The sequence below is a fragment of the Aotus nancymaae genome, unplaced genomic scaffold (assembly GCF_030222135.1).
Source record: "Aotus nancymaae isolate 86718 unplaced genomic scaffold, 86718_ANA_hifiasm-v0.15.2.pri h1tg000064l_1, whole genome shotgun sequence".
Classification (NCBI taxonomy): domain Eukaryota; kingdom Metazoa; phylum Chordata; class Mammalia; order Primates; family Aotidae; genus Aotus; species Aotus nancymaae.
In genome coordinates, this window is record NW_026988479.1 from 9,765,674 (window position 1) to 9,787,406 (window position 21,733).

Sequence of the window (21,733 nt, forward strand, 5' to 3'; positions counted from 1 at the left end):
GCTGGGGCTACAGGTGTGAGCCACCATGCCTGGCTAATTTTTAATTTCCTTTGTAGAGATTGGGTCCATTGCTGCTGCACAAATTGAGTTTTTATTTAAATAAATATAATTGCTCTGTAAGGGGGTGTTGAGCAGTAATTTTCTTTCTTCTCTTTTTTTCTGGAGACAGAGTGTTGCTCTGTTTCCCTGGCTGGAGTGCAGTGGCATGATTATAGCTTACTGCAGCCTCAATTCCTGGGCTTAAGCAATCTTCTCACCTCAGCCTCCCAAGTAACGGGGACCACAGGTGCATGCCACCATGCCCAGCTAATTTTTAATTTTTTGTAGAGGTGGGGGTTTTACATTGTTTCCCAGGCTACTTTCAAACTCCTGGACTTAAGTGATCCTACCATCTCAGCTTCCCAAAGTGCTGGGATTACAAATGTGAATTACCATGCCCAGTGTAATAATAATCTTTGCAATGGCAAAATTATTTATATGAAGTCTATAGCAAATAAAAAAGATAAAGATCCACTAACCTTTCCTTTCACATTGAAATCTATTGGTCGGCCAGGTGTGGTGGTTCATGCCTGTAATCCCAGCACTTTGGGAGGCTGAGGCAGGCGGAACCTGAGGTCGGGAGTTTGAGACCAGCCTGACCAACATGGAGAAACCCTGTCTCTAGTAAAAATACAAAAAATTAGCCCAGTGTGGTGGCACATGCCTGTAATTCCAGCTACTCAGGAGGCTGAGGCAGGAGAATCTGTTGAACCTGGGAGGTGGAGGTTGCAGTGAGCTAAGATTGCACCATTGCACTCCAGCCTGGGCGACTAAAGAAACTCTGTCTATTAAAAAAAAAGAAATCTTTTTTTTTTTTTTTTTTGGAGACGGAGTTTTGCCCTTGTTGCCCAGGCTGGAGTGCAGTGGCACGATCTTGGCTCACTGCAACCTCTGCCTCCCAGGTTCAAGTGATTCTCCTGCCTCAGCCTCCTGAGTAGCTGGGATTATAGGCACGTGCCACCATGCCCAGCTAATTTTTTTTTTTGTATTAGTAGAGACGGGGTTTCACCATGTTGACCAGGATGGTCTCAATCTCTTGACCTCGTGATCCACCCGCCTCGGCCTCCCAAAGTGCTGGGATTACAGGCGTGAGCCACCGCGCCCGGCCAAAAAAAAAAAAGAAATCTATTGGTCAATCCATGAGCCAGATGAAACTCTCTCTTATCTGTTCTTCACTGTAATGATATACCCTTGGTGAATTTATTAATTCTAACAGTTATTTTATAATTTTTAATTAAAATATGGAACGCTTCACGAATTTAGGTGTTATCCTTGTGCAGGGGCCAGGCTAATCTCTCTGTATCATTCCAGTTTTAGTATACGAGCTGTCAAAGTGAGTTTGGTGTTTTAAAATGGTGTTTTAGTGTTTGTTTTAAAAGGTACATTTGTTGGATCCCATTCGTTGAAGACTGAGAGACCTCAAAACTATTTATTTCTGCAGACACCTGTTATAAATTAAGGGAAGTGTACATCCTAATGTGCTTTTTTTTTTTTTAAAGACGGGATTTCACCATGTTCGTCAGGCTGGTCTTGAACTCCCGACCTCAGGTGATCCGCCCGCCTTGGCCTCCAAAGTGCTTGGATTACAGGCATGAGCCACCACGCCCGGCCCCTAATGTGCTTTTTAAGACCTTTTTTAATTGTCAAGACAGAGGCTATTTTTATATGTACCTTACTTTGCATAAAGAGCTTTGGGATATACCAAGCAACTCCTTTGCCCTCTTTTTTTTTGGAGATGGAATCTTGCTCTGTCGCCCAGGCTGGAGTGCAGTGGCGCAGTCTCAGCTTACTGCAACCTCCACCTCCTGTGTCGTGATTCTTCTGCCTCAGCCTCCCGAGTAGCTGGGATTACAGGTGCGCGCCACCATGCCTAGCTAATTTTTGTGTTTTTAATAGAGACAGGGTTTCACCATATTGATCAGGCTGGTCTCGAACTCCTGACCTCAAGATCCACCCACCTCAGCCTCCCAAAGTGTTGGGATTACAGGCATGAGCCACCACACCTGGCTGCCCTCTTTCTAGAGTGCCTAATTTAATAAAGCTTTGTGGTTAGCCTGCTTAGGTTTCTCTTTGTATTTTTTATGATAAATTCACTACAGATCAAATACATACTCTTAGAAAAGTTAACACATAAAAAATAATGTAGAGAAAGATATAAAATGACCTATCAAGCGCAACCTGATATGTTCAACTCTACAGTTAATTATATGCCCTTCAGAAACTTTCATATGTCATTTATAAACATATATTTTGGCTTTTACTTTTACACGTGGCTTTTTTATTTTTATCACAATATCTTGAACACCTTTCTATTTTTGTATGTACAAACCCACTTCTCTTTTTCCTTTATGCCTTTTTTAATGTTATATATTTCTTTTTGAGAGATAGGCTTGCTTTCAACTCTTGGGCTTAAACAATCTTCCTGCTTCAGCCTCCTGAATACCTGGGATTATAGGCATATGACACTATGCCCAGCATTCTTTTTAATTCTGATTACTGCTTTCAAGTTGGTTTTTATTTCACAAGCAAAATGTGCATCTATTTTTCTTGTAAAAAAAATAGAAACATCCAGGCATGGTGGCTCATGCCTGTAATCCAAGCACTTTGGAGGCCAAGGCGGGCGGATCACCTGAGGTTGGGAATTCAAGACCAGCCTGACCAACATGGTGAAACACCGTCTTAAAAAAAATAATAAAAACATTAGGCTGGGCGCGGTGGCTCACGCCTATAATCCCAGCACTTTGGGAGGCCGAGGCAGGCTGATCACGAGGTCAGGAGATCAAGACCATCCTGGCCAACATGGTGAAACCCCATCTCTACTAAAAATACCAAAAAAAAAAAAAAAACTAGCCGGGCATGGTGGTGTGTGACTGACTGAGGCAGGAGATTTGCTTGAACCCAAGAGATGGAGGTTGCAGTGAGCCAAGATGGCACCACTGCACTCTCCAGCCTGGGCAACAGAGCAAGACTGTGTCTCAAAAAAATATAAAATAAAAAAAAATAAAGTAAAATAAAATAAAAACATTTTTGGTAAAGCTAAAATCTTCCTGTGTCAGCTTGAGTGTGTATGTGACACATATACTTTCACTTCACTTTTACGTAGTTAAAAATGGTATATATTCAAATTTACTGTTCAAAATGGTATATATCACTTGGTATATATCAGAATTTCCTGCACATTTACATACTTAGGTACATCTCCATGGAAAACATATCATGATCTATTTACATAAGTGAATATTGTATATATTTTTATTCAATAAACCTTCAAGATTCATTAATTTTAGATCATATAAATCCATCACATTCATTTAAATGTCTACCTATTCTACTTGGTATTCAGCAGATTGGACAAATGACAGTTTAGTTTCTTTTTTTTTTTTAAACCAAGTCTCACTTTATCGTCCAGCCTGGAGCGAAGTGGAATGATCTCGGCTTACTACAACCTCCACCTCCTGGGTTTGAGCAGTTTTCCTGCCTAAGCCTCCCAAGTAGCTGGGATTACAGGTGCCCACCACCATGCCCAGCTAATTTTCATATTTTAGTAGAGACAGGATTTCACCAAGTTGGCCAGGCTGGTCTCAAACTCCTGACCTCAAGTGATCTGCCGGCGTCAGCCTCCCAAAGTGCTGGCATTACAGGCATGATCGAGCCACCATGCCTGGCATACTTTTTCTACTGTTACCCATTGAAGGCATTTCTGAATTTTTTTTTGCTGTGACACACCAGTCTACTTGAAATTTTTTTGCATGTCTAAATTTGGCACTTAAATGAGTGTATCTGTAGGATACGTTCTTTGATATGTGATTGCTAAAGTCAAAGTAAGTATCTAGAATTTTGATAGATAATGAAATTATCCTCCAACTTTTTTTTTTTTTTTTTTTTTGAGACAGAGTCTTGCTCTATCACACAGGCTGGAGTGCAGTAGTGGGATCTTGGCTCACTGCAACCTCCGCCTCCAGGTTCAAGCGATTCTCCTGCCTCAGCCTCCTGAGTAGTTGGGATTACAAGCACCCACCACCACACCGGGCTAATTTTTGTATTTTTAGTAGAGATAGGGTTTCACCATGTTTTTGGCTAGGCTGGTCTCGAACTCCTGACCTGAGTGATCCATCCACCTTGGCCTCTTAAAGTGCTGCGATTACAGGCATGAGCCATGGCACCTGGCCCAAAAATGGTTTTTGAAAATTATTTTCTCCACCTTCATTTCAAGTCATCTGTTATTCCTTAACCTCAGTAAGTACTGTATATTATCTAAATTTCTTTACTTTTTGCCAATCTGTTAAATAACTAGGATAAAATGTAAATATCAATATATAGTTATATGAAAACCATTTTGTTAACTTTTTTTCTTCTAGGTCTTTCCATTCATACTTTCCATGGGAACTTCTTTGTTAGGTCGACTGACTTACTGTCTTTGCCTAACGTCAACCCAGATGCTGGGTATGCCGTGCAGATGTCAGTGGAAGAGAGTCTTACTGACACTCAGTTGGTTTCTTTTCAATCAGCGCTCTTGTATACATCCAGCAAAGGTAAGTTGTTTGTTTGGATTTTAAATGTTCATGTGTTGTCTGGACTTCAAATGTCAAAACAGACTATAAAACACATGTAGCATGTCTTATGTGTGTTAACTTAAAATTTTTATTACCAGGGCTACTCTAGGCACACTGCCTATGGGGTAGCCCTGTAAAATAAATAAATAAATAAATAATAAAAAATAAAATTTATTACCAAAAGCAGTAAACCAACTAAAAAGTTCAAAAAAGATATTTTTTAAAATTCAGTGTATTATCGTTTGAATATGATCTCTATTTATTTAGTAATAACCTGAATGAAAAGAATTTTGTAGTTTAAAAAAAAAAGAAGAAGAAGAAGTAGGGCCATGTGTGGTATCCTATAATCCTAGCATATAGGGAGGCTGACTGGGGGAGATCGCTTGAAACCAGGGGTTCAAGACCAGCCTGAACAACATAGTGAGACACTGTCTCTTAAAAAAAAAATTTTTTTTTAATTAACCAAGTATACTGGCACAGACTGGTAGTCCTAGCTACTTGGAGGCTGAGTAGGGAGGATTGCTTGAGCCCAGGAGTTTGAGGTTACAGTGAGTTGTGATTGTGTCACTGCACTCCTGCCTGGGCGACAGAATGAGACCTTGTTTCTAAAAAAAAATAATAATAAATAAATATTTATGAACTTACTTGTTTTTAATAGAGATAGGGTCTCTATGTTGCCCAGCCCTGTCTTGAACTCCTGATCTCAGGTGATCCTCCCACCTTGGCCTCCCAAAGTGCTGGGTGCTGGGATTGCAGGTGTGAGCTACTGTACCTGGCCAATGTAAAACTTTTGATATTGTATTTGCTTAGTATGTAACTACATTACCTGGTTGTAAATTGAAAAGAAGAGTTTTTTTTCATATATATGTACAAAGACTTTTTTTTTTTTTAAAGAGATGGAATCTCACTGTGTTGCCCAGGCTGCACTTGAACTCCTGAGCTCCTGACTCTGCCTCTGGAGTAGTTGGGACTACAGGAGTGCACCACTGCACCCAGCTAAGAAGTGATTTTTCCAGGTGACTTTAACATAATCTTTTGTTATATATAGTTGCCCCTCACTGTTGTTTGTGCTTTTTCCCCAAAGGTGAAAGAAGAATTCGTGTTCATACTTTGTGTTTGCCAGTAGTTTCAACTCTAAATGATGTGTTTCTTGGAGCTGATATTCAAGCAATTTCAGGGTTATTGGCCAATATGGGTAAGAGTTGTTATCTGTTATAAATATTTTACAAGTAATAACATTAAGCAAAGTCCAAACAGTTTTGTTTTCCTTTAAATAGTTAGCTTTATAGTTTGAATGTTTTAGATCCCCTGGGTGGGTGCCTGCTAAGTGACTATTTGAATGAAAAGATCTGCTGCAGGTAATCTTATCTTTTTTGTTTGTTTATTTAAACAAATTTATTGAGATATAATTACATACCATACCACTTCACCCACTTTAATTGATACTAATTTGTTTTTAGTGTTTTTACAGAGTTGTACAGCTATCACCACAATCTAATTTTATAACATTTCTATCGCCCCAAGAGGAACCTCATGCTCTTTAGCAGTTACTGCCCACTCCTTCCTCCCTCCCTTACTGGCCTTAAATAACCACTAAACTACTTTGTCTCTATATATTTGTCTACACTGAATTTAACTGTGTCTTATGTAATGCTGAATATTAGTGCTATTTAATAGTCTTTTTATGAGCTCTGTAACTTAGATTACAAGAGAAGCAGTATACCATAAAGATCATTAGGCTTGGAGTCATGGAACTGGGGACTGAAAACCAGTTTACTACTGCAGATTTGTTTGCAGCCAAATCATGTGAGCCAATAGAAAACTTACTGATATCTTTACCTATTTATATCCATCTCAGATGCAGTTGCCTTCTTGGTTTTTTTGGTCCCTTTTCCCTTTTCAAATACATACAGCTTAATAGCATCAATTTGATTCTTGCAATATTTCTACTGGAGGGAAGAGTTTCAGTGGGTCCATTTTCTTTCTTTTGTTTTTGAAAACAGAGTCTTGCTCTGTCACCCAGGGTAGAGTACAATGGTGTGGTCCTAGCTCACTGTAGCCTTAACCTCCTGTGCTCAAGGGATCCTCCCACTTCAGCCTCATGAATGGCTGGGACTACAGGCCCACACCACCACACCCAGCTAACTTTAAAAAAACTTTTTGTAGAGACAGAGTCTCACCATGTTGCCCAGGCTGATCTTGAATCCTAGGCTCAAGCAGTATTCCTGCTTTGGCATACCAAACTGTTGGGATTACCGGCGTGAGCCGCCATACCCAGCCTCAGTAGGTCCATTTGCTTCAAACTTAAATCTGTCTGTATCAGGAATAGTTACCCACTTTCTTGAATTTGGGAAAAATGTTTTACATGGAGCCTAGTAAAGGATTCACCCACACTTTAGTCTTTTATGTTGTTAGATGTTTAAGATTGTGACCTATGAAATTTGAAGATCACTGCCTTTATTTTTTTGTTTAAGTTACATTTTTTGGTAACTGTCATTATTATTATTGGCAGCAATAACTATTAGATGGGTTTTGTAGATTTGTGATAAATTGTCACAACTTTGTAAGTATTCTTTCTGCTACCGTATAGAATGTATTTTTAGTACCACATGGATGGTGTTTAAAGTTTGAGAAGTCTTCAAAACAATTATGCTTTTTTTTAAATATTGAAAAAAAAAATTCTGCAGAAATGTGTATAAACAGAGTGCTATGACAAATGATGAAAATCTATCTAAATAAAAGACCAGGCATGGTGGCTCATGCCTGTAATCCCAGGACTTTGGGAGGCCAAGGTGGTTGGATCATTTGAAGCCAGGAGTTCAAGATTAGCCTGGCCAATATGGAGAAACCCTATCTCTACTAAAAATACACACACACACACACACACACACACACACACACACACACACACAAAATTAGTCGGATGTGGCACATGTCTGTAGTCCCAGCTACTTGGAAGGCCGAGGCAGGAGAATTGCTTGAACCCGAGACACAGAAAGAAGATGCAGCCAAGATCACGCCACTGCACCCCAGCCTGGGCCACAGAGTGAAACTCTGTCTCTAAATAAATAAAGAAATAAGTAAATATCTCTAAGAGCTCTTTCTGTAAATATAAAATAAAAACTCTGGGCTGGGCATGGCGGTTTATGCCTATAATCCCAGCACTTTGGGAGTCTAAGGCAGGAAGATTGCTTGAGGCCATGAGTTTGAGGTCAGCCTGGGCAACATAGGGAGACTATAAAAAAAAAAATTTTTTTTTTTTTTGAGACATAGTTTCACTCTTTTTGCCCAGGATGGAGTGCAATGATGCGTTCTTGACTCACCACAATCTCCACCTCCTGGGTTCAAGCAATTCTTCTGCCTCAGCCTCCCAAGTAGTTGGGATTACAGGCATGTGCCACCATGCCCAGCTAATTCTTTGTATTTTCAGTAGAGACGGGGTTTCACCATGTTAGCCAGGATGGTCTTGATCTCTTGACCTCATGATCAGCCTGCCTCGGCCTTGCAAAGTGCTGGGATTACAGGTGTGAGCCACTGTGCCTGGCCAAAAAAATTTTTTTAATTAAAATAAAAATGTCAAAAGAACTCTGTTTCAAAACACTGTATTTCAGGAAACAGGAAAGCATTACATATTTAATTGCAATGTTTTTCTTTCTCAATGGTATATAAAATGTTGGGTTACAATCAATAGCATAACTGAGGCTCAGAAAGGTTAAGTTACTTGCCAAATCATTATACAGCTAGGAAATAGCAGAGCAGCATTTCAAAAGACGTTGGCTCAGTTCTCCAGAGCATGCTTTTAGCTGCTGTGTTTCATCTTGTTTGTGTATGTAGTAAATTGGAGAAAGACAGTATAGTTTTAAAAAATTATCTCTTCTATCCTTAACAGTGGAGTAGCTAAACTTCTGTCATATTTCTCTTTTGTCCTTACCTTCACCTCACTTAGCTGTTGACAGATCCGTGACTGCCAGTCTGAGTGACGCTCGGGATGCTCTAGTGAATGCAGTCATTGACTCCCTTTCTGCTTACCGTTCTTCAGTCTTAAGTAACCAGCAGCCTGGACTGATGGTTCCTTTTTCTTTGCGGCTTTTCCCACTTTTTGTGTTGGCTCTCCTTAAACAGGTAAGAAAAACAGATACATAAACTAACACAATGATGGCCAGAAACTGTGGCCTACACCTGCAATCCGGGCACTTTGGGTGGCTGACATGGGTGGCTTGCTTGAGTCAGTGCATTTGAGACCAGACTGGCCAACATGGTGAAACCCTGTCTCTACAAAAAATACAAAAAAACTAGCCAGGTATGGTGGTGCACGCCTGTAGTCCCAGTTACTCGGGAGGCTGAGGTGGGAGGATGGTTGAGTCCAGGAGGCGGGGATTATAGTGAGCACATATCGCACCACTGTACTCCAGCTTGGGCAACAGAGCCAGACTGTGTCTCAAAACAAAACAAAAGAAACAAACACAGTGGAAACATCAAAAGGCAAAATTTTTATCCTATGAATCCCTAAACGTTGTATACATAATTTTATGCTGGTTAAATTTCTGAGGACAGGGGCCTTGCCTCTTAGTTGAACTTTGAAAAGTTTTATAACCAAAGAAACTTACAAATAACTGATTCAGAGCAAGTTCCTTGTTTATAAGATGCTTCTCTGGCTGGGTGCAGTGGCTCATGCCTGTAATGTCAGCACTTTGGGAGATTGAGGCAGGCAAATCATAAGGTCAGGAGTTCAAGAGCAGCCTGACCAATATGATGAAACCCCTTCTCTACTAAAAATACAAAAATTAGCCAGTCATGGTGGCGCCTACCTATAGCCCCAGCTACTCTGTAGGCTGAAACAGGAGAATTGGTTGAGCCCGGGAAATGGAGGTTGTAGTGAGCCAAGATCGCGCCACTGCGCTCTAGCCCAGGCAACAGAAAGAGACTCCATCTCAAAAAAAAAAAAGATGCTTCTCTAAGCAAAGTATTCAGTGACATTATAAAAAATTCAACTGATAATCAGTTTTCCAAAGCAAGAATTGTATATTATATTGCTGGTGCAAGAAGGCACACATGCACTGCATGTTCTCACTTACATGGGAAACCTAAAAAATCAAACACACAGAAGCAGAAAGCAGAATGGGGGTTACTAGAGGCTGAGTGGTGCGGAAGGAATGCGGCGATATTGAACAAAAGGTACAATGTTTTAGTTAGGCAGGAGGAATAAATGATGTAACTATTGGAGATCATGGATATGTTACTTAGCTTCATTAAATCATTCCACATTGTATACTATATCATAGCATCCCTTTGTACCTAATAAATATATACAATTAAAATTTTTCACCAACAAAAAGTTAAAGTTAACTTCTTTTTAAAAAAGCATACACGTGATTTTTTTTTTTTTTTTTTTGGCTCTTTCCTGTTCCCTACAGAATTTCAGCAACATTATACTTCTTTTTTTTTTTAGATAGAGTCTCGCTCTGTCACCCAGGCTGGAGCATAGTGGCACCATCTTGGCTCACTGCAATCTCTGCCTCCAGGGTTCAAGTGATTCTCCTGCTTCAGCCTCCTGAGTAGCTGGGATTACAAGTGTGTGCCACCACGTCCAGCTAATTTTGTGTTTTTAGTAGAGATGGGGTTTCACCATGTTGGTCAGGCTGGTCTCAAACTCCTGATCTCAGGTGATTTGCCCCCCTTGGCCTCCCAAAGTGCTAGGATTACAGGCCTGAGCCACCATACCCGGCCAACATTACACTTCTCAATCTTCTTTTTTGAGACAGGGTCTCTCTCTGTCGCCCAGGCTGGAGTGCAGTGACAAGATCTCAGCTCATTGCAGCCTCTGCCTCCTGGGTTCAGGCAATTCTTCCCACTCAGCCTCCTAAGTAGCTGGGATTATAGGCATGTACCACCACAGCCTAGCTAATTTTTGTATTTTCATTAGAGACAGGGTTTCACTATATTGGTCAGGCTGGTTTTGAACACCCAACCTCAGGTGATCCATCTGCCTCAGCCTCAAAAGTGTGGGGATTACAGCCTTTAGCCACCGCGCCTGGCCCTTAATCTTCTTCAGATACACCCGCCACCACGCATGGCTAATTTTTTGTATTTTTAGTAGAGACAGGGGTTTCACTGTGTTGGCCAGGCTGGTCTGGAACTCCTGACCTTGTGATCCACGCCCTTCGGCTGGGATTACAGGCCTGAGCCACTGTGCCCAGCCTCTAGTTCTCACTTCTTTAACTCAAATTATCTATTTCAATTTCTGAATATAAGTACATAGATTACATAAGTATTTAAATTTTAACATTTAAAAATCTGAGCTCTTCTTTCTCCTTCAGGCTTTTCTTGAAATGGTTTTTTCTAAAGCCCACATTCTCTGATCTTCCTCATTTAATATGCAACACTCTAATCCCACCCCATCCCACATCATTCTGACACCCTTAATCACTCTTACCTCCTGTATTTTTCCTATGGCGTTTATCATTGACATACCACATATTTTTTTTCTTATTTTTTATTCTTCCCTTAATAGGATGTAAGTTCCATGAGGACAAGGATTTTTATTTTTTTCATTCACTTTTTTGTCCTAGCAGTTAAAACAGTTCCTAGTATAGGGACCGGGCGCGGTGGCTCACGCCTGTAATCCCAGCACTTTGGGAGGCCAAGGCGGATGGGTCACAAGGTCAAGAGATCGAGACCATCCTGGTCAACATGGTGAAACCCTGTCTCTACTAAAAATACAAAAAATTAGCTGGGCATGGTGGCGCGTGCCTGTAACCCCAGCTACTCAGGAGGCTGAGGCAGGAGAATTGCCTGAACCCAGGAGGCGGAGGTTGCGGTGAGCCGGGATCGCGCCATTGCACTCCAACCTGGGTAACAAGAGCGAAACTCCATCTCAAAAAAAAAAAAAAAAACAGTTCCTAGTATATAATAGACACTCAGGAAATATATTTTAAATGAATAGATGGAACTTTCCTTCTGACATTAAAATCTTAAGAGCTTTTATAATCTTCCTTTATATATAGTCAGTGTACTTGTTTTAATACATAATTTCATTATTCTTTTCTCTCTACCTCTTTTCCATCAATTGGAATACTTAAAATCTTACCCATAACTTCATTCTTCTCCATTTTTATCTGTGTAAATATAATAATAAGTTAAATATCATATTTATTTATTAACAAATTTTACTAAGAAACTGTCCTCATTTGTAGTACTATTATTTTTTCTTTTTTTTTTTTTTTTTTTTTTTTTTGAGACAGAGTTTCGCTCTCGTTACCCAGGCTGGAGTGCAATGGCGCGATCTCGGCTCACTGCAACCTCCGCCTCCTGGGTTCAGGCAATTCTCCTGCCTCAGCTTCCTGAGTAGCTGGGATTACAGGCACGCGCCACCATGCCCAGCTAATTTTTTTGTATTAGTAGAGACGGGGTTTCACAATGTTGACCAGGATGGTCTCGATCTCTTGACCTCGTGATCCACCCTCCTCGGCCTCCCAAAGTGCTGGGATTACAGGCTTGAGCCACCGCGCCCGGCCTTATTATTTTTTCTTGTTAATTAGTGTTCTTTGTTATATTGTTTATATGGTGGGTCAGTGACAGCTGCCATTAATCATCACCCAGCATTTATAGAACACGTAGTGCAGGGTTCTCACTACACTACCCCCGGGCCACAGACCAGTACCAGTGGGTGGCTTGTTAGGAACCGAGCCCCACAACAGGAGGTGACTAGTGGGTGAGGGAGTATTACTGCCTGAGCTCTGCCTCCTGGCAGATAAGCAGTAGCATTAGATTCTCTTAGGAGCGCCAACAACATTGTGAACTGCATATGTGAGAAATCTAAGTTGCACACTCCTTATGAGAATCTAATGCCTGATGATATCAGGTGGAACAGTTTCATTCCAAAATCATCCTCTCCCATGTCCCCCTTAGTCAGTGGAAAAATTGACTTCCACAAAACCAGTCCCTGGTGCCAAAAAGGACCACTGACTTAATAGATATCTTTTTGGTTTGGTCGTTCATATATGCCTTTACTTTGTCATCTGCAGTATAACTTCATCCTTCCTATGGCGTTGCTTGGATTATTACATTACTATCATTACATGGTAGATAAAGTGTTTAGATCTATTTTATCAACTAGGAAACAGACACCAGGGAGATCAGATAACTTTGCCATGGTCAGTTGGTTAATTTCACAAGATTTTTAGGTGGGGCTGTAGCTACATTTTAATAGATGTGTGTGACTTCTTAAAAAAAAGATACTTAAAAAAAGATTATTTTAACAACTGGCATTTTAAAAGTTCTCAATGTATTTTTAAAATATAGTTTTTTTGTGGGGAATGGGGGTTTTCTGTTACAGAAATCATTCCAGACTGGGACAAATGCACGTCTAGATGAACGCATTTTTGCTATGTGTCAAGTGAAAAATCAGCCCTTGGTTTACCTTATGCTCACAACTCATCCCAATTTATATAGAGTTGACAATCTCTCAGATGAGGTAAGATGGATTGCTTTTTTGTGGCTTTTACTTGAAGATTAGTAAGCCTAATCATAGTCAAGTACAGAAATGAGGAAGGATTTGTTTATTATTTAAGGCTTTATCTTTTGTTTTTGTTTTTTTGTTATGACTAAGTAAAGAAATTTTAGTATAGGGAAATAGTTCCGGTAAGTCTCCTAAAATACCATCTGTAGATCAGATCTAAGAAATGGGAAGACTGTCAAATTGACCAGAGCAACTTATTTATTTATTCAAACAAATTGATCTTTTAACAACTGACATTTTAAAAGTTCTGGGTATATTTGTGCTTGCTTTGGCAGCACATATACTAAAATTGGAACAATACAGAGAAGATTAGCATGGCCCCTGTGCAAGGATGACATACACATTTGTGAAGTGTTCCATATTTTAGGAACAGAAAACCAAACACTGAATGTTCTCACTCACAAGGAGGAGTTGAACAATGAGAACACATGGACACAAAGAAGGGAGCATGACATACACTGGCATCTGTCAGGGGTTGGGGGGCAAGCGGAGGGAGAGCATTAGCACAAATACCTTATGCATGCGGGGCTTAAAACCCAGATGACAGGTGAATGGGTGCAGCAAACCACCGTGGCACATGTATACCTATGTGACAAAGCTGCATGTTCTGCACATATATTCCAGAACTTAAAGTATATTTAAAAAAAAAAAGTTTTGGGTGTATTTTTTAAATATTTTTTTGTGGAGAATAGGGGTTTTTTGTTCTAGAAATCATTCCAGACTGGAACAAAGTACATCTAGATCTGAAAGTGAAGTTACATCTGAACACCCAGTTCAATGTAACAGTGTCCTTGAATTAAAGAAAAAATATTTATCTAAGTTGCAACATTGTTTTCCTTTGGTTGAAATTTACCAGAATTAAAGTCACAGGAATGAAAATGTTAAATCAAAATCCTTCTAAAACTGTGATCAAGTTAAGATACATATTTTGGAAGTAATGTTCTGGTTAAAAACCTTTCAAAATGTAAAGAATTTAAGATATAGGATGGGCGAGGTGGCTCATGCCTGTAATCCCAGCACTGTGGGAGGCTGAGGTAGGTGGATCACCTGAGGCTGAGTTAGAGACCAGCCTGGCCAACATGGCAAAACCCCATCTCTACTAAAAATACAAAAGTTAGCTGGGCATGGTGGTGCACACCTGTAATCCCAGCTACTTGGGAGGCTGAGGCAGGAGAATCACTGGGACCCAGGAGTTGGAGGTTGCACTGAGCCAAGATCGCGCCACTGCACTCCAGCCTCAGTGACGACAGAGCGAGACTCCATCTCAAAAAAAAAAAAAAAAAAGAATTTAAGATACCTTGCAAATATAAAGGAAAATTGCCTGTGAAATTTGAGGTAATGTTTTTTTTCTTTTTTTTGAGGCGGACTTTTGCTCACGTTGCCCAGGCTAGAGTACAATGGTGCAACCTCTGCCTCCTGGATTCAAGCGATTCTCCTGCCTCAGCCTCCCAAGTAGCTGGGATTATAGGCGTGTGCTACCATGTCCGAATAATTTTGTATTTTTAGTAGAGATGGGGTTTCACCATGTTGGTCAGGCTGGTCTTGAACTCCTGACCTCAAGTGATCCACTCACCTTGGCCTCCCAAAATGCTGGGATTATAAGCATGAGCCACCATGCCTGGCCTATTGCATTCTTTTTTAAAACAAGGGTTAGGATCGGAAGTTAATGGCCAGGCATGGTGGATCACGCCTGTAATCCCAGCATTTTGGGAGGCCAAGGCAGGTGGATCACCTGAAGTCAGGAGTTCAAGACCAGCCTGGCCAACATGGTGAAACCCCTTCTCTACTAAAAATACAAAAAATTAGCCAGGCATGTTGGCACATACCTGTAATCCTAGCTACTCAGGAGGCTGAGGCAGGAGAATCCCTTGAACCCGGGAGGTAGAGGTTGCAGTGAGCCAAGATCTGGGCCAACAAAAGCAAAACTCCATCTCAAAGAAAAAAAAAAACAAGATCAGAAGTTAATTTGCCTTTATTGGGAGTGACAATGGCTTGGTTAAATAAGTGATAACTATCTAACTGTAACTATCATCATCTTCTTTATGCTTAAATATGAATAATTGTGATTTACCTAAGCAAGGCCCAAACTCTTAGAGGAAACATTCATTTAATTTTTTGTTGTTGTTTAATTGTGACTCCTTATTTCCTATAATTAAAACCTTTACTCTTTTACTTGACTCCTCAGGGAGCACTCAACATCAATGATAGAACCATACCTCAGCCCCCTATTCTTCAGCTTTCAGTAGAGAAGCTGAGCAGAGATGGAGCTTTCCTCATGGATGCAGGCTCTGTAAGTAGTTTGACTTATCCTGACCCTCACTGCAAACTACTGTACTGTTTTAATTTAGCATTTGGTTTCATTTCCTTTAATATCTATCTTCCTGAACAGATTTCATACGTTAACCTATGTAGAGTCATACACTGATTAATGATGTGTAAGTCACTGCTTATATGATGGTGATCCCATAAGATTTATGATGGAGCTGAAGAATTCCTATTACAGAGTATTTACTATGCAATTTTTAAAATTATTGTTTTAGAGCTGTACTCCTACTTAATTTAAAAAAAAAGTTAACAGCCTCAGGCAGGTCTTTTAGAGGTATTCTAGAAGAAGATATTATAATCATAGGAGATGACAGCTCTGTGCATGTTATTGCCCCTGAAGATTTTCCAGTGAGATAAGATGGGGAGGTGGAAGCCAGTGAGATTGATGATCTTGACACTGTGGAGGCCTAGGCTAACGTGTGTTTGTGTTTCAGTATTTAACAAAAAATTTAAAAAGTAAAAAATAAAAAAAAATTTTTAATAGGGGAAAGTTTGTAGAATAAGGATATAAAGAAAGAATATTTTTGTATAGCTGTACAATGTGTGTTTTAAGCTAAGTGTTATTACAAAAGAGTCAAAAAATTAAAAGAAGTTGCCTGGGCATGGTGGCTCATGCCTGTAATTCCAGCACTTTGGGAGGCCAAGGCAGGTGGATCGCTTGAGGTCAGGAGTTAGAGACCAGCCTGGGTAACATGGTGAAACCCTGTCTGTATTCAAAATACATATATTAGCCAGGCATGGTGGCTCGCGCCTGTAGTCCCAGCTACTCAGAAAGCTGAGGTAAGAGAATCACTTGAACTGGGGAGGCTGAGGCTGCAGTAAGCTGAGATCATGACACTGCACTCGAGCCTGGGCAACAGAATGAGACCTAGTCTCCAAAAAACAGAAAAAAGAAGTTGTTGGCCGGGCCCAGTGGTTCATGCCTGTAATCTGAACATTTTGGGAGAGCAAGGAGAGTGGACTGCTTGAGCCTAGGAATTCAAGAACAGCCTGGGCAACATGGCGAAACCCCGTCTCTACTCAAAATACAAAAAAGAGCCAAGCCTAGTGACGTGCACCTGTAGTACCAGCGACTTGGGAGGCTGAGGTGGGAAGAGCACCTGAGCCCAGGAGGTCGAGGTTGCAGTGAGCCGAGATAATACCACTGTACTCCAGCCTGGGCAGCAGAACAAGGCCCTGTTTTAAAAAAAAAAATTAAAAGAGGCCGGGTGCAGTGGCTCATGCCTGTAATCCCAGCACTTTGGGAGGCCGAGGCCAGTGGTTCACCTGCGGTCAAGAGTTTGAGACCAGCCTGACCAACATGGTGAAACCTGTCTCTACTAAAAATACAAAATTATTCGGACATGGTAGCACACATCTATAATCCCAGCTACTCCGGAGGCTGAGGCAGGAGAATCACTTGAATCCAGGAGGCAGAGGCTGCAGTGAGCTGAGATCGCACCATTGCACTCCAGCCTGGGCAACAAGAGCAAAACTGTCTTAAAAAAAAAAAAAAAAAGAAAAGAAAAATTAAAAAGCTTATAAAAGTTATAGTAAGCTAAGGTTAATTACTGAAAATTAATCTTAAGAAATTCACATATATATAGATATAAAATATGGCCTAAATGTACAGTATTTATAAAGTTTATAGCAGTATATGGTAATGTCCTAGGCCTTTATATTCACTCACTGACTCACTGACTCACCCAGAGCAACTTTCAGTCTTATGGGCTCCATTCATAGTAAGTGCCCTATACAAATATCTGTTTATCTCTTCTACCATATTTTTACTATGCTTTTCCTATTTTTAAATGCACACTTACCATTGTGTTACAGTTGCCTATAGTGTTCAGTACAGTAACATGCTCTAGAGGTTTGTAGCCTAGGAGCAATAAGCTATACCATATGGCCAAGGTATGCAGTAGGCTATTACCATCAAGGCTTATGTAGATACACTATGATGTTCACAAAATTAAATCACATAACAACACATTTCTCAGCATATATCCCTATTGTTCAGTGATTGATGACAGTATATTTGTCACCTTCCCCCTCCCTATCCTCCTTGTTTCATGCCAAGCATAAAATGTCTTATCATGGTAAATAGTAATTATTATTAATTCAATTAAAGGCTGTACAATCTCACTAAATATACTTAGCTTTTTGATATTTTAAAATATACTCAGTCAGGCTGGGCATGGTGGCTCATGCCTGTAATCCCAGCACTGTGGGAGGCCAAGGCAGATGGATCACTTGAGATGAGGAGTTCAAGACTAGCCTGGCCAACATGGTGAAACCCCATCTCTACTAAAAATACAAAAATTATCTGAGCATGGTGGCACACACCTGTAATCCCAGCTACTCGGGAGGCTGAAATGGGAAATTGTTTGAACACAGGAGGCAGAGGTTGCAGTGAGCCAAGATTGTACCACTGCACTTCAGCCTGCATGACAGTGAGACCCTGTCTCACAAGTATATATATAAAATAAAAATAAGCCAGGCGCGGTGGCTCAAGCCTGTAATCCTAGCACTTTGGGAGGCCAAGGCGTGTGGATCACGAGGTCAAGAGATCGAGACCATCCTGGTCTACATGGTGAAACCCCGTCTCTACTAAAAATACAAAAAATTAGCTGGGCATAGTGGCACGTGCCTGTAATCCCAGCTACTCAGGAGGCTGAGGCAGGAGAATTGCCTGAACCCAGGAGGCGGAGGTTGTGGTGAGCCGAGATCGCGCCATTGCACTCCAGCCTGGGTAACAAGAGCGAAACTCCATCTCAAAAATAAATAAATAAATAAATAAATAAATAAATAAATAAATAAATAAATAAATAAAATAAAATATACTCAGTCAACAGACTCACCTTTATGTATGCTACATCTCAAAATAATTTTATTCTTGTCCTTAGGTACTGATGCTTTGGGTTGGAAAAAATTGTGCACAGAGTTTTCTCAGCCAAGTTCTAGGAGTTCAAAACTATGCATCAATTCCACAGCCTATGGTAAGACTCTTTTATTATAGTGATTATAAAGGACATTTCAAAGGTGGCAAAAACATGAATAGCCCCTATGTTGATATCAGAAAACAATAACAAAATTATACCAAACATTTTTATTTATTTATTTATTTATTTATTTATTTTGAGACGGAGTTTCGCTCTTGTTACCCAGGCTGGAGTGCAATGGCGCGATCTCGGCTCACCGCAACCTCCGCCTCCTGGTTTCAGGCAATTCTCCTGCCTCAGCCTCCTGAGTAGCTGGGATTATAGGCACGTGCCACCATGCCCAGCTAATTTTTTTTTTTGTATTAGTAGAGACGGGGTTTCACCATGTTGACCAGGATGGTCTCAATCTCTTGACCTCGTGATCCACCCGCCTCGGCCTCCCAAAGTGCTGGGATTACAGGCTTGAGCCACCGCACCCGGCCCAAACATTTTTATTAATAGGTTTTTATATTGATGAATTCTATGATTCCATTCATAGAATCACTAGGGAATTTATGTATTTAAATGACAGATAGGCTGGGCATGGTGGCTCACACTGTAATCCCAGCAGTGGGTTTGGGAGGCTGAGGTGGGTGGATTACAAGGTCAAAAGATTCAGACCATCCTGGCCAATATGGTGAACCCTGTCTCTACTAAAAATACAAAAATTAGCTGGGTGTGGTGACAAAAGCCTATAGTCTCAGCTACTCGGGAGGCTGAGGCAGGAGAATCACTTGAACCTGGGAGGCGGAGGTTGCATTCACACCACTGCACTCCAGCCTGGTGACAGAGCAAGACTATGTCTCAAAAAAAAAAAAAGAAAAGAAAAAAGATATGCCAGGCATGGTGGCTCACACTTGTAATCCCAGCACTTTGGGAAGCTGAGGTGAGAGGATTACTCAAGCTCTGGAGTTTGAAACCACCCTGAGTAACATAGTGAGACCCCATAACTACAAAAAATTTTTTAAATAGCTGGGCATGGTGGCCCACAACTGTGGTCTTAGCTACTCAGGAGGCTGAGGTGGGAGGATTGCTAAGACCTGGGAGGTTGAGGCAGCAGGGAGCAGTGATTGCGCCACTGCACTCCAGCCTGGACAAAAGAGCAAGAACCTGTCTCAAAAAATAAAAAATAAAAGACAGTTATATCAGGATTATAGCTAGGATATGCAATGGATTTCAGGCCTGGAACAAAACTACTGGACTGGATGACTAAGTGTTTTAAGTAATGAGTAAATAAGAAATGGTTATTATTATTATTTTTTTTATTTATTTTTTTTTTTTTTGAGATGGAGTTTCGCTCTTGTTACCCAGGCTGGAGTGCAATGGCGCAATCTCAGCTCACCGCAACCGCCGCCTCCTGGGTTCAGGCAATTCTCCTGCCTCAGCCTCCTGAGTAGCTGGGATTACAGGCACACGCCACTATGCCCAGCTAATTTTTTGTATTTTTAGTAGAGACGGGGTTTCACCATGTTGACCAAGATGGTCTCGATCTCTTGACCTCGTGATCCGCCCGCCTCGGCCTCCCAAAGTGCTGGGATTACAGGCGTGAGCCACCGCGCCCGGCCCGAAATGGTTATATTTTTAATAATACCTGAATGAATCAATTAATTCTGGATGTCATGCTAAAATGAAGAGAAGAACTAAGAGGGTTTTCTAGATGAGGGCTTAGCAAACCATGCCCAAGGGGTACCTGCTACTTGTTTTTGTAAATTTGGTTTCTTTGGGGCAGGGTGCAGTGGCTCTTGCACTTGAACTCAGGAGGCAGAGGTTGCAGTGAGCCGAGATCACGCCATTGCATTCCAACCTGAGCAACAAGAGCAAAACTCTGTCTCAAAAAAAAAAAAGTTTCATTGGAACATCCATGCCCATTCACTTATATATTGTTTATGGCTACTTTGGTGTAACAATGGCAAATTGAGTAGTTGCAGCAGAGACCAAATGACCTACAAGCCTAAGGTATTTACCATCTGGGCCTTTAAGAAGTTTGCCTACTCCTATTCTGGATTATTTGCAGAAAATTGTAGTCCCAAGTCAAGTTGCATTGGCATGACTGTGGGAATTTTTTAGGAAAGCAAAATCTTAGGACCACACCCTTGCCCCAGGCCTCCTATATCTGTAGTTCAACAAGATTATCAGGTGATTCATATACATGTTAAAATTTAAGGCCAAGTACCGGGGCTTACACCTGTTATCCCAGCACTTTGGGAGGCCGAGGTGGGCAGATTGTTTGAGCCCAGGAATTCTAGACCAGCCTGAGCAACCTGGTGAGATCCTTATCTCTACTAAAAATACAAAAATTAGCTGGCAGGTGGGGCACACCTGTTGTTCCAGCTACTGGAGGTTGGGGGGCTGAGGTGAGAAAATCACTTGAGCCTTGGAAGGCAGTGGAAGTTACAACGAGCCATGATTGCACCAGTGCACTTCAGCCTGGTCAACATAGGAAGACCCTGTCTCAAAAAAATAAGTTAAATTTGAGAAGTAGGCTGGGCACAATGGCTCACATCTGTAATCCCAGCACTTTGGGAGGCTGAGGCAGGTATATTGCCTGAGCCCAGGAGTTTGAAACCAGCCTGGGCAACATGGTGAAACCCCGTCTCTACAAGAAATACAATAGCCAGGCATGGTGTGCACATCTATAGTCCCAGCTACACAGGAGGCTGAGATGGGAGGATCACCAGAACCAGGAGGTTGAGACTGCAGTGAGCCATGATTGTGCCACTGCACTCCAGCCTGGTGACAGAGACCTTGTCTCAAAAACGAAGACAAAAAAAAATGTAATTAAAAAAATTAAAATTTGAGAAGTACCATAAACCATATATTAGATACATAATTAATTTGATTATTGTTGGTTTTGATTAACAGACAGACCTTCCAGAACTTGATACACCAGAATCTGCCAGAATAATAACTTTGATCTCTTGGCTTAGAGAGCAGAGACCATTCTTCCCAATACTTTATGTAATAAGGTAAGTTGAATTTTCCATTTGCTAATAGTAAAACACTTTGTTTGGCCTTGCCACAACCTGTTTCAAATAATGGATATATGTGATCTAATGTTTAAGCAGCCTTTTACAAGGGTATACCAAAAAAAAAGAAGAAAAAGAATTCTTTTCAATAAATAGCAGTAAAGCATGCCTTAGATCCCATTATTGAAAATACTACACTTTTTTCTTTTTTTCTTCTTTTTGAGACAGAGTCTCACTCCGTCACCAGGTGCCAGGCTGGAGTGCAGTGGCGCGACCTCAGCTTACGGCAACCTCCGCCTCCCAGGTTCAAGCAATTCTTCTGCCTCAGCCTCCCGAGTAGCTGAGACTACAGGCATGCGCCACCACGCCCAG

The 21,733-nt window shown here is 41.0% G+C and overlaps 1 protein-coding gene and 2 non-coding genes across 6 annotated transcripts in view; 2 read left to right on the top strand and 1 right to left on the bottom strand.

Moving 5' to 3' along the window:
* The window catches only part of SEC24A (SEC24 homolog A, COPII coat complex component), an 80,129-nt gene that overhangs the window by 53,055 nt on the left and 5,341 nt on the right, over window positions 1-21,733 (top strand). For all 4 annotated transcript variants that reach the window (XM_064366333.1, XM_064366334.1, XM_064366335.1 and 1 more), the window contains 7 exons: window positions 4,398-4,571; window positions 5,677-5,787; window positions 8,539-8,714; window positions 12,928-13,065; window positions 15,296-15,400; window positions 18,321-18,413; window positions 21,258-21,361. In XM_064366333.1, the coding sequence (XP_064222403.1) occupies window positions 4,398-4,571; window positions 5,677-5,787; window positions 8,539-8,714; window positions 12,928-13,065; window positions 15,296-15,400; window positions 18,321-18,413; window positions 21,258-21,361 (901 nt within the window). The remainder of the gene's footprint in view (window positions 1-4,397; window positions 4,572-5,676; window positions 5,788-8,538; window positions 8,715-12,927; window positions 13,066-15,295; window positions 15,401-18,320; window positions 18,414-21,257; window positions 21,362-21,733) is intronic.
* Window positions 1,275-1,380, bottom strand: LOC135270716 (U6 spliceosomal RNA). Its single transcript, XR_010338845.1, has one exon. It is a non-coding gene; the product is annotated as a U6 spliceosomal RNA (small nuclear RNA).
* Window positions 13,370-13,476, top strand: LOC135270701 (U6 spliceosomal RNA). Its single transcript, XR_010338830.1, has one exon. It is a non-coding gene; the product is annotated as a U6 spliceosomal RNA (small nuclear RNA).